General features: G+C 42.5%; 1 protein-coding gene across 1 annotated transcript in view; it reads left to right on the top strand.

The window, feature by feature from the left end:
• Positions 1-13,444, top strand: part of SH3BP5 (SH3 domain binding protein 5) — a 52,455-nt gene that overhangs the window by 9,840 nt on the left and 29,171 nt on the right. The window contains exon 3 of the mRNA XM_054189617.1: positions 3,306-3,434. Coding sequence (XP_054045592.1) covers positions 3,306-3,434 — 129 coding nt within the window. The remainder of the gene's footprint in view (positions 1-3,305; positions 3,435-13,444) is intronic.

Below are 13,444 nucleotides of genomic sequence, written 5' to 3'. Positions count from 1 at the left end.
AAAGCTGGATCCGTTTGGACTGAGGAGGTTTGGTAGTGTGAATGCACTGGGCTGCTGCAGGAACACACATGGTGTATAGAATCATAGAATGGTTTAGGTTGGAAGGGACCTTACAGATCATCCAGTTCCAACCCCCTGCCATGGGCAGGGACACCACCCACCAGACCAGGCTGCTCAAAGCCCCATCCAGCCTGGCCTTGAACACCTCCAGGGATGGGGCAGCCACAGCTTCTCTGGGCAACCTGTTCCAGTGCCTCACCACCCTCCCAGTAAAGAATTTCTTCCTAATATGTAATCTAAATCTCCCCTCTTTCAGTTTAAAACCATTCCCCCTCATCCTATCACTCTGCTACCTGATAAAGAGTCCCTCCCCACCTTTCCTGTAGGCCCCCTTCAGGTACTGGAAGGCTGCTGTAAGGTCTCCCTGGAGCCTTCTCTTCTCCAGGCTGAACAACCCCAACTCTCTCAGCCTGTCTTCATAGGAGAGGGGCTCCAGCCCCTGGTCATCCTCGTGGCTCTCCTCTGGACCCATTCCAACAGTACATGCCCTTCTTATGCTGGGGACTCCAAAGTTGGACACAGTGTAGATATATAATGTGGGATCATTTGCATTTGTAGTGTGGTTGGAGTTGGTGGAGAGTAAAAGTGGTGTGTATAGTGCAGGGTTTGGCATTACACCTTCTCAGAGACCTCAGCATCTTGTTTCTGTGGCGGAAGGCAATGGCTGTAAACCTTTGGTAGGGGGACAGATCCCCGCGGAGTAGGAGCATCTGCTTATTCTGTCATGCAGAAGGTGGTGGAGCCTGTGGGCTTGTGTTCCTGAGAGTCAGAAGCCTGAGAATAAATGTCATTTTAAATAAGTCATGTGATGGATGATACGAGTATAAAGTTCTGGGGTGTTTTGCTTTTTGTTATTATTCTTCACTGGAAAAAATGAGGATGGTTGGACCCAAAGAAAGCCTCAAAATAGGAAACAGTTGTCTTTTGAGGAAAATGATAAACTGGAAGTTCGCATCAGTATATTCTTCAGATGAAGCTTCCTATTCTGTGTAACTAGGTACTGTGTGAAGTGGGGCCGTGCTCACGGGTAAACGTGTACTTAACCATTTGCAAGACCTGTGCCTCAGGTGCTAGTTACAGGATGAGTTACAGTTTAGTAATTTGTACGTGCTTCATCTGAGTTGGTGGGAGATTAACAGTACAGAAGTTGCTGTTAGTTTGACTGCTCTGTCCTTGTTGGGTTTTGGTTTGTTTTTTTTTTTTTCTTTTCTGAAACTCCAGATGGAGACTCGTCCTCTTTTTCCTTTTGGATAGGAGTGTACACAACTATTACATGAATAAATTTGGGGTAGCTCTCTAAGCACATATTTGGTAGTGATGGCTTCTTTGTTCCAAGTGCTTATATTACAAACATGGGAATTGAATTTTTTGATTAATCACTGCATGTGGCTTTTTTTACTTAATGTGTATACATTTATGTTTTTCTTTAATCATTTGCTTTACAAAACTAGTATCCTAATATGCAACTTTCACAAAGAAAGTAAAAAACAAACCTTCAGGCTCACTCATTTAGAAATGAGTTTTTATTTTTATTTCTGCACTTGCAGGAAATTTTTTTTTTTTGTAAAATATACTTCAGTTCTTAATGTTTTTCTTGTGATATTGCCATGATCATGCTTGCAGTCTTACTTCAGTTACTTGTGAAGCTCGTTTTGAGCAGTGAACCATATATCGTCCAGTACTTTAATTAGAAATGGCCAAACTCTTCTCACTGAGAAAATCATTGACTCGATACGTGTTGCTTGAATGATACATTTCAGGCTTTCACTAGATTATTGTCTGGATTGAAGTTAATAAAATTTTAAGTTAATGTGCATTTAATTCTCCATTTTTGACCTTGTTACCCATTTGAATAATTCCTTAGAATAAATTGGAGTACCTTAAAAATCTAAAGCTATTTGCATTGGACTGAAGTATTACCGATGCTGGTTAAGGTGTTAGATGACACTAAAAAGGAAGCAAAGAAGCTTTTACTGAAGTGTGCTGCTTTTTCTGTAAAAACTAATTTATTACTGCATTTTTTTCCCACTTCTGAGAGCACAGTGGTAGGTTCCAATGTATTTTAATTCTTCCAACGAATAAATAGTTGTGCATTCTAGAAATCCTCAGCAATAATGACAAAAACCTCCTGAACTAGAGCACTTCTTCAAGCCAGCTGCTTCCTGATAATCAGCATGTCACTCCATCAGTCCGTGTAAATCCTGCTCTCTAATTAGAATTACAACGCTTGTCAAGAGCTCACATGGCCCTTCCTCTTAGTCTCCTTAAATCCTGGGCCAAGTCCCAGCCTGAATTTGCATCTCTCGGCAATAATTCCATTGATTTAGAGTCTCTGTTGGATGCTGAGATCGAAATCAGAATCACTTTGCTTAAAGGTGTGGTAATTTCAGTGGAGCAGAGAAAATATTGTAATTGCTTCAGCTAATCATGTAAAGAGGGCAACCCGTCCAGTTTGGACGTACCTGGAATTTACTTTTATTAAATGTAGTAAATAATAACAATCAAATGGAAAGTAGGTGTCCTTACCCATTGATACAAACCATAGCAGAAAAGATAGGCTTTCACGGCAGGGTCTTCCCACGAGGACCTGGAAGCTTTTTGCTGCTATTGAAGTAAGTAGGATGTGTATATAAAAAGAAAGAGGAGCTGACCTGAAAATATACCATCTGGGAAGTGTCCAGTTCTTCCTATGGGAAGCAAATCCTGTCCATCCTTGTTTGCATTGGGAAATGGCATCCCTGGGGGAAACAGTACTAGGGATAGGACACACTAAGGTTTAGGAAATGCTGATTCCAGCCGATTTGCCAGCCTGCTGTGGGGATTTGGCTTGCCTGCTAGCCCCATTCTGGCGTTGTCTAGATGAGATGTCTTTGCCATTGAACTCCCTCTCAGAACTTGTTACGCTGCTGTTTGCCTCCTCACAGAGCAAGTAATTTACAAGCTATTCCTCTCTGAGAAACCCTGCCAGAGGTGACATCTAGCACAGGCTACTGCAGGCTTTGTATAAAAGCTGTCTCTGAAAGATTTGGTGTCCAGAATGCTAGCTTTCAGATGTGGTTTTGGATTCCTGTTATTACCTCTACTGAAAAATTCTGGTTTATTCCAAATGACAGTAACTTTTTCGCATGTATCAGCTTGTGTGTCAATCTAAAGAGCAATCTGAAGGTAGGAACAAACAGGTAGAAATAAATTTTAAAGCTCTAATCTGTCTTTGTCCTTTCTTTCCTTTCTGCAATGTTTTGAAGGATGCACGCCAGAAGTTCCGCTCCGTGCTGGTCGAAGCAACAGTAAAACTGGATGAACTGGTAAAGAAGATCGGAAAAGCTGTAGAAGACTCTAAACCTTACTGGGAAGCTCGGAGGGTGGCCAGACAGGTGAGAACTTTCTGCCTTATAAGCTTGTGCTGGTAGTTGGAGAGCACATACTGCACATTGCTTTCCTGCTATTAATAACATCTTAAGCATATGCACTTGGCTGACACTGGTCTATGTCTTGAGTTGCGTGTCAGCCATATGAATTGATGGCAAAAATGTGTTTCTTCACAGCCACAGCTGCACACGTTCTTCAGTCCAGGAACAGCTACACCAGACACAAACTATCAATAGCACAAGACTAGTTCTGTTCTCCTGTCGTTATTGTGAAAAGCATGGCCTTTCAGAGCCCTGCTCTTTCCTATCAGTAGTTGGACTTATTTGAAAATACAGTGTAGACTTTGTGTATCTGCTTTGTCTTCTTAAAGCAAAATGCTTAGCAGATAAATAGCTGCAACTGGAAGCTGCTAGGAAAGAGGCTGGAGTGGGATAGACATGAGGAGACCCACCAGCTTTGTTGCTGAAGCAGGAATACGCTAAACATAGCTCTAAAATATGTTGGTTTGGGGAGAAACTGAGCCCTGTGTTCTGTACTGTCATCAGGACCTTACCTCCCTTGCCCCAACTACTACTTGGTTATTGGTAGGCCTGTGTGGCTGAGGCAGGGAAGGACGAGGCGTGGAAGTAAGGGTGTGATCTACTGGCTGTAAGGAAAGCAAGAAAGCTTGTGAGGTGTCAGGCAGCTTCTCACTTTAGGGAAAAAGTAGCTGAGAGTTGAGTGTGTGGTGGCTTAGGTAGTGTTTATCCTTGGTGTCTGTGATGGGGTTTGCTGGTGTCTGAGGCTTTTTGTTTTTTCCCTGAGGGGGAGGCTCTTCCTGGGTGCTACTTCTGTTTTCTCTTGAGGCAGGGAGAGGCAAAAGTAGAGTAAGAGTTGCCTGGAACTGCTGCTTCTGTGCTCGGCTCAACGATGTGTATGGTGGCATCTGTGGCTGGGTTGCCAACATGTGATTGTGTTCAAAGGGAGAGTGAGAGAAGGAGTAGCACGTGTGAAATAAATGAAAATTACAGAAGGATTTTGTTTGTAAAAATAGCTAGGGGATGAGGCTGAGGGATGAGAAAAGTAGTGTAGGTGTGTGCCAGAAGGCAGAAAATAAACTCGCAGGGTAAGAGAAGGGGAGAGAAGAGAATACATCCTCAGAACAAGGCACAGGAAAGGGAGGAATGAACGCACGCTTCAACACTTTGAAAGCTGATGAAGCAGGAATTGGGCACGCAAGTTAATATGTGACCATGTTAATTCTTTAAATTGCACAGCATCATTTTGGAGCCATTGTCTCAGGCAATGGGGTTGATGTGTGGCGGTTATTAGGCTTAATCCTTCAGGCTAGAGGCAGCATGGCAAATAGGTAAACTCTGCTTCAAAGCACAGTAAGCACGGTATCCTACTACTCATCTGTAACTGCTCTGAAAGCAAACCCTGCTCATGGGGCCGATGGTGTGTGCTAGAGATAAACCAGTAGTGAGACAGAGAAAGAGAGGAAGTTAGCAACAAAATAAGATCAAGGAATTGCTTGTATTGTGTTAAATAGTATGCTCAATTTAAAAATAATAATCCCCCAAACCCCATCTCGACTTATACTTCTGTCACTATAAATAGCTACACAAGGCACAGAATGCCTAGATCTTAAAGAGTTATACTTGGAAAAGTCAATGGTAGAAATGCATACTCTGCAGTACAAAAAAAAAAAAAAAATCAATCAGATGACTTTGAAATTTCTAACATCAGGCACTGAGAGCAGTGAACTTTGTCCTCTGTCCTGAAGCTGGCAGCAGATTATGTCCTGAAAATGGAATTTTTTACTCCTGCGTCTTTGCTGCCCCTGAAATCCACTCAGTCATACTGGTTCAAAGGTGCTTTGCAAGAGCACTAAAAAAATCCCAAACCACTTAAGGTCTTTAGATTTGTGGAATCACTATTCCAGTATTGTGCTTGTTAGAGAGAACCATATTTTTCTCCCAGTCCATTCTGTCATTAGCTGGGTTTATATGCTTTTATCATAGATCTGCTAATTTTCTTTTAATTCCTTGACAGCTTTTTTTTTTTTTTAAAAAAAAAGCAGGGATTCCCCTTCTAACTGTTCATTTCACTTTTTTCTGTTTTGTGTTATGGAGCTGGTCATGGAACAGAGCTCCCTCTTTGCACCTGCTCTGCAGACAGAGCTGGAAGATGGCCTTTGGTTTCCCTTTGACTCTTTGTCTGATAAAACCTTGAAATAGGAAATGTGAGTGCCAAGAGGAATATTAGCATTGAAGGACAGCAACTCTATCTGGAAACAGGAGACTGGAAAAACTGGTTACCAGTTGTCAGCAAAACATCTGCCTAAAGAGTTTTTCTAGTCTTAATTTAGTCTAGAAAAGTTACGTTTAACTGGGAGCAAATTTGCTGTACTAAAGCGGGGGAATGGGTAGGTGGTAGGGAAATACAGAAGTGGGGGAATGTACCAATGTACCAGAATATTAATATATTTAGGTGCCAGCCAGCAACTTTCTTTTATACTTTGATTTGTAAAATTGTAGAGAAATCATGGGAATAGCTTGATATTTTTCCGTTCACATTTATAAAAGCATCTAGGCTAGGAAGACTATCTTCCACCTTCTGTCTTCACAGTTATTTTAGAGCCATTAGGCTGCCTCTGAAAACATAGACACAAGGTTCTCAGTTGTTGAAACAGCTTTAATGAAACAATAGGGGAAAAAAGCATGACTCTGCTTGTAAGAGAAAGGGAAGTGTAAATTCTTATTTCTCAGTAAAGGGAAGTAAAGATATGACCTATAAATTGAAGTCTTCTGTGAACAAAGAACTGCATAATTAATGACATCTAGTTTGGCAGAAATGCAGGAGTTGTCCAGAGTTACTTGCATTCAAGATGTCAGTTGTGGGGTGAGTTGGCTGCTGCAAGCTGTATTTAGTCATAACAAGAAACTTGTTTTCACTTGGGCACAATTATGATTGTCTTCTGGAAATATTTCTTTCATCTATTAAGATAAAACCTGTTAAAATGGTATGGGGGCACTGATTTGTGGTCAGAAAAAACAAGTCCCTGAGTCGAGTACTTCCCTGGAGAAGCTTTAGGACCTTGAGCCCTTTTGTCTCCTCACCCTTATCCCCATCTTGTGCAATCCTGTCTTGGCAGAAGATGGTGAATTCAAAACAAAATAATTCTCCCATGCAAGAGCCCTGTAGAATCCTGTTTGTGTAATGTATGCCAAGAGAATTTCAGCTTGGCCTATCTCGGGGTGAAATTTTGCTGTAACAGAACAATGGTCCCTTAGCATTAGGATTTGAGTGCTTTGCCTTCTGAAGTGGCGGCACGGGGAATCAGGATGCTGTGTGTTGGCACCAAAGCAGTAATATCTAGCTTTTGCTGAGGCTGAAGTGAGAGCTGGCTAATATTCTTGCCCCTGCAGATTTCATGCAACTTCTGCCAAGACAACTTTGTTGTGATTCCTCATTTGGTATACCAGTGGGCTTTTTGTGTTGATTGCAGGGGTATCATCTCAGTGTTTTGAAGCATTTTGATCCAAATTGGTTGTTTAATCAAATTTTAATGTATTTGTGCTGCAAGAACTTTTTTGCATTTAGCATATTCTCTTTTCATGTTGTTTTTCACCTTCAGCCATAGTGCACACGTTCAATGGAAGAACCTCAACATGTAGCTGAAATACTAAATTCCTTTAATCCAGAAGGTGGTCCAGGTTCTAAGCGTTGGGAGGATCAGTCTTCCCATGTCTGTATTATCTCTCACCCCCCCCACCCCCTCCAGTAATCTACTTCCTTAGTTAACTAGTCAGAGAATTAGGCTTTTCTTCCCAAAAGTGATGGGGAAGAAAGGTGGAGTTGCCAGGAAACACCAGTAGTGTAAACAACAGTGTAGGTCTTGAGCCTCTGAGGTAAGGAGTGTCTTAAGCCACTTTTGACTTGGCATTTTGCAGGGCTGGGTCTGGAAAGCACCTACACAATAGTGTTTAAGGAGGCGATAGAGTTTGAGAAATGTGTTACCTCCCTAGTGACAGCATGCTCTGGGACAGGATGCTGTGCAAAAGCAAGTATGGGTTATTGCATAAATCCCTGGGCTGGTAGGAGCCGATTTTATGCTGCTGCATGGCGTAGATAAATTACTTCATCTCTCTCTTAGTTCCCATGTAAAATGGAGCTGTCAAGCCGAGTTCATTAAGGGAAGTAAAAGCACTTTGGGGTCATTGGGTGAGAGGTGCCATTAAAACACTGTAATCTGTACATCATCACTTGTGAACCCAGGGACAAACTGAATGGGAGGACTTGCCTTTCTGTTTTGCTCCTGCTGGGAAAAAAAAAATCTGCTAAAAATGTGTTCTCACCCACCCCCACAAATAAAACAATCCATGCGTTTGTAGTGGCCCTAATGTGAGTAAAAGCCCTGGGAGTTTTGCTTTTGATTAAGCTTTAGCTCCTATTTGCAGAGTGAGAAGTTGTGTTTTAGTCCCCAGTACTGGCTCGGATTGGGAGTACGTGCAGACGCTTTGCTTAGCTGAGTTTATTTTGGAGGGACGTGGCTTTGCTTTGTGATATTCCCCTCAACCCTTCTGCCTCATTTAGCTTTTACAAAAGAGTGTCAGAAAACTTGTTTCAGGTGAAAATAGATGAAAGGTCTCTGCTAGGTCATATCTATATGTATCTCTTGCTAAGGGATGCATTTGTAGCAAGTGTTAAGAGAGCAGTACCTTGAAGGGTATGCATGTTCTGCTTCCTCTTGGGTCACTCTTCCTGGTTCAGTTTTACAACTAATTCATCTTTTCATGTTGTAGGCATACATTCTTAAGCAGCATCCTTTTATCTCAAAAGACTTGGAAAAACACGCTGGAGTCAGTATGTACAACGGTTCTCCCCTGCTGAAGTCTAGGCATACCTGAGAGGAAACGCAGTTGATGGACAAGTGGATGGTGTTCAGCGGGGACAGCTAACACGTCCTGTTTGCTTCAACTTTTTATGTAGTAGAGCTCCTTCCTCTCGCCTCACTAATAACCTTTCTGTCATGTAATATTTTATACTGGATTGGCACATCTGTTTGAAGAAACCAGCTGACAGGGTAAAGAATTATCAGGGATGAGCTTTCAGCTATGCAGATATTTCAGATATTCAGGCCCTGGATCTCCATTCTGCCTGTCTTCACAAAACTTAGGAGAACCCACTTACCACTGGGAAATAATTTCCTCTCTCAAATGTGAATTTTGGTTAGATTTGACCAGTGGGGTCAGGAGTTAATAGTGGGCACCTGTAGACCAAGTTGGTCTTGATTTACCTTGTTAAGCTTTATGTATTACGGGGTTTAGAGTCTAGTCTAAGGTAATCATTTGGGTCCTTTCTCACTGTTTGTAGTCAGTGGTGAGAGGTAGGTGCATGTGAAAAGCCTTCTGAGATAACATGCCTCTTCCTTAAATGCAGAGGGAATTCAGACATCTCGTCTTGGGTTGTTTCGCCATTTGAAAGTTGTGGGGTGGATCCTGCATCAAGTGGTTCAATGAATCTTATATCCAAAGTGAATTGGGATGAAAGGTAGTTGCTGTAATCCTGCAGAACAGGAACTGAGCCACTTGATGGTGAATGTGGGAGGGCTGTAAGCAGATAAGACCACACTTGCCTAGTTGGAAGACTCTTCCTCAGCAGATGAGACTGATACCATTCTTTGCAGAAGTCAAGATTGCAGTGCCTATAAATGAATGAAACTTTCCAAAGTTTCTAGGTGTTCAGGTTGAGATGTCTGAAAGTAGTGTGGCAAGAGTGGAAAGTTACAGATGGTAACTTTCTTAGCTCAGGAAACAAAAGCTTCTTAAATTCACACAACTTGGAGGTTCAAAACTGCCAATCACCCTTAAAATTAATTAGGAACTAGAAAGTATTGTCTTGCCAGTATTGCTTCCTCCAGCACCCAAGTTTCCTATCCAAATTCGCTCAGTGAGAACTAATTGGATCACAGCACCAGCTGGCTCTGCTGTGGACAGGAGGGCAGCATCGAGTGTGGCTGACAGATCCTGGGTTCAGATCCAACCGTGGTGGATATCCAGGTCTTCCCCTCTGGTTCTTAGGCACAAGATGTGTTATCCATCAGTATACTGGAGGTAGCCATGTCATAAGGAATCTCCTTTTCGTTCCTTCTTTCATGAGCTGAAGTCCTGATGCTCCTGTTTAAAACAACAAGGAGTTAAGAATGGTTTGTATTATCTGGTAAGCTTATCTTGGCAAAAAAGGTGGAGGGAGAGGGAACTTGAGAAGCAAAAATTAAATGTCAGCAGAACTGTGACAGACTTGCATTCCTGTTTGGCAACTTGCCATGGAGCTAGTAAAAAGCAAAATTATTGGCACAGTTACAGTGGAACAACCAACTGACCTTTCCTGGCTGAAGGAGTGTTTCTGGTTAACTGTTTAGAAACCAAAAAAACTATCTGATGGATTCACATTTTTTCAAAGCAGGGATACAGAAACCTAAAAATTAACTTTGACAAACCTTCTACAAATCCTTTCAACTGTTAAGGAAAAAAACCACAATCACCCAGAGCACTTGACTGCTTTCTATGGCTATAGTTCGGTGCTGCATTATCATTGATAAGTAATGATTGCCTGTGCAGCACTGCTGCTAATGGACTGTTAATTCTCGTCTCTCTTCCAGTTTGTTCCTCTGGCACATGGAGAAAGCAGTAGAAAGTGATGTGTGCAAAAGTGCCCCTTTTATCAAATGAGAACAACTCCTCTCAACATGGGGTCAGTAACCGCCATAGGCTCCTAAGAGTATTTGCACCCATGTTTGTGGTGGTGGAGCCAGCAGAAAGTGTTTTGTATGGATGTTGCTCCTCTGGCCATTTGCAATAATCAGTCTAGGCTGGTAATGTAGGTTATATTATTTGTGGTCTGCCTATGCTGATAGTTTGTCCTTTTAATTGAAGATGCTGTATTGCAGCTGCCCTGGTGGCTCTTGGGGACCCTCACAGTAGTGCCGGGGACAGAGGAGGCAACGATTTCTGGTTTAGGAAGGTGGGGTGAATGATGTGAGAAGGAGCTTGCTCCCTGGGTGTTTAAATCAACAATACAGAAATGGCTGTGGTTTTGGTTTTGGATTACTTAGGCTGGTGGGGTGGAGAGGCCACTTGGAGGCAGGTCACCAGCTCTCTTCCTGAACTGGGATTTACCTGTTGGTGGTAGAGAAGCTTGTCTGTGGGGTGGGGGCTGACGTGATGGTCTCATTTAGTGCTGGGGCAGGCCAGATACAGAAGGGAGGGAGGCAGGCAGCACAAGCCTTGCCTGGGAATAGATGGTTGGAGTGCCCCAAAGGGAAAGGAGACATGGAAATTGCCTTGTGGGCAGTCGGGGAGCCCAATGCTGTAAATAAATGGTAAGGAGATGAAATGTGGCTGAGCTGGCAAGAAGTGGTGCCTGAAAGGACTGAAGTATGGAGGCTGCGTGTTGTACCTGATGGCCTAAGAAGTTTTGAGTGTCCTTTTTCCCTTTCAGTTCCCTATGGACCTGCTCTAGACTTGAACCCCTTTTTCCCACCAACTCTTTCCGTTTTTGTTACGAAACACATCATTAAATCTTGGGGAAACCGTGTCGATGTGACGTCAGTCCCCTTGTGAAATGTGGAGTTCCCATTGCTGTGATCCCAAGGGACGTTCTCAGCATATACTCATCTCCCTTTCCACATGGTATGTGGCAGGCTGTGGAGCCAGGCACCCATCTGAAGAGGAAATAAGCCAAGCAAGGGAATGTAATCAGTAATTTTATTATTGAGGGTGAGGAGTCACTTCCTGGACTTCCACCAGGGGATCCACTGAGTTTTGCAACTTTAATTTTAAAGTAGGATGCACGTTTGAGTTAAGTGAAGAAAATGTTTAGCCACGCTCAAGATTTGATGGAGTGCGTTTTGTGCTCTCCTGTCATGTTTGCACAGCTGTGATTGATTGAAATCCTGGGAGCAGCGTGTAGAAGTCACCACCCTGCATTCAGGTACATACGGCTCAGTGTTTCAATGCTGCCAGACGGAGCTTGTGCTCAGTGTGTTCAGTTTGCTCCACTTGAACACTTAAAACCTGAAAACTGTATTTCAAGTCTTGCATTATGGTTCTGTTGCCTTTTTCTTCAGGCCAAAGTTGTGATGATGCCTAGGAAGCAAGGAGTTCAGGGAGACTTACCTGGGTCAACCAGTTGGGTCTTGCCTGGATGATTTATTACTGCTGTTATTTGGGGCCTTAAATTTTAAGTAAATAATTTACATTTGTGTTCTGGCTGTGCACTGGTTGAGCAGTGTGATATTCAAGTGTCTCAAGCTAGCTGTCCTTAAACTTCTGGGAAGATAACAGATGTTGCCTGGTCAGATTTGGAAAGTTACGCCAAAGATCAGATCTGTGAAGGAAAGCTCCTGAATGTGTTTGTCTTCCCATCAACCCTGCTAATGCAGGATAGTAGGTCAGTGTGACTGGCCGGTTTCTGCCCTCTTAATCCTGAGCAGCTGGAAATCTGCCCTGCATTTGGGAACGCTAACGGCTGCTACTTCAGATGAACTGAAAAAAAATCCTTACCTGATTCACATTTAGTGCTCTGTTACTTATATTTCCTGCAGACAAGGTGGCATCTGTAGCAAAAACATCTGCAAACACTATGTTCTTGGGACCTTTGGATAGTAGGAAACAATTTTTAGCTACTTGGTTGTTGAAATACCTGTACTGATAATTCTGTGCATATATGTTCTCCCTCTAAAAGTTAGACCTCCTGTGTCTATCTGTGCTTTCTATGCCTCAGTGAACAGGTCTAGTTATTTTGGGTTGGTATTTATACAGCCTACATCTTCATTTTATGTGAGCACTATTCTGTTTATGGATGATTAGTTTGTACAAGCTATTGATGCAAAAACTGTAATTGGTCTTCTCATCATTAGTAGGAGATATGCCTTGGAGGGCTCCATTGTTTAGATCTTTAGCTGTGCACTGTAAATTAGAGGGTCTTCCCTCTTCTGCTTTTCTTTCCAGAAGCAGAAGAAGATACTGTTTTCATCTAAGTGTTTTGAAGAATCCATCTAGAAGAGACAAAAAAAAAATTACTATCTTTTTTTTTTGGTGTTGCTTTCTCGTGCTTTCTTCCACCCTACAAAGCATCCATCAGTTCTTAGCTATTCTGGATGGCAGCAATACAAAGCCACCTCCTCTCCAGTAGCTGTTGACAATGCAATGACCTAATTATTTTCCCTACCCTTCAAGAATGTTTTTTTTCTTGTTCTTTTTCTGTTGTGAAATACTAACGTGTTGGGCAAGTAGGTCTGAAATACTGCAATACTGGGGTAAGTTGGTGTAGAAATACCCTACGTTTTTTGGAGTAACAAGGAGAGGGCTAGGGCAGGAAATTTTGGGTTTTATCTTTTTGTTAGATGTCAGCTGAGTTAGGCAGAAGGAAGTGACACAGGTGATCTGGCTATTGTGCCTAGCCACAGGTGCAATGGCGGATGCTGGAAGTGGCGGGAAGGTGTAAGGAGTTCTTCTAAAATGGTGCTGGGATGTGAAAATAGAGATTAATTTCTTTTTCCTCTGCTGTTGTCTGAAGATTTGATTAACATCATTTTGCATCCTCCTTAATTTGGAAAACCCCAATATAGGTATATTGTGAGTTCCTTTGCATAGCTGTAACGCCTTCCATAGCAATTGCCAAAAGGCAAATCTACAGCATATGAAAAACTGGTAATTTAAAGGAAAGCTTGCCTTGCTTTGTTCTCTCGTACTGTTTCCCCTCCCAATCCTTTCCGGCCACTAGTAAAGGCTATTTCAAGAGATTGTAAGCCACAGATAGGATCATCTGTCAAAAATAGTAGCTGGCATTTGTGCCTGGGTGACTTGAGGTCAGGATGATATCTTATGTACCTGTTTTGCCTGGTAATTGCTCAGGGATGGCTGCTGACGGCAGTCTTCCAACTTTGGGGAAGTTGTTCAGCCACCCCAATCTTTATTGTATGCAGTGGTCTATATAGGTGGGAGTTTATTATGAAACAATAAACGCT

This window comes from Rissa tridactyla, chromosome 2, assembly GCF_028500815.1.
Source record: "Rissa tridactyla isolate bRisTri1 chromosome 2, bRisTri1.patW.cur.20221130, whole genome shotgun sequence".
Taxonomy (NCBI): Eukaryota; Metazoa; Chordata; class Aves; order Charadriiformes; family Laridae; genus Rissa; species Rissa tridactyla.
The sequence above is the reverse complement of the archived record's forward strand: the minus strand, read 5'-3'. Positions and strand labels throughout refer to the sequence as shown.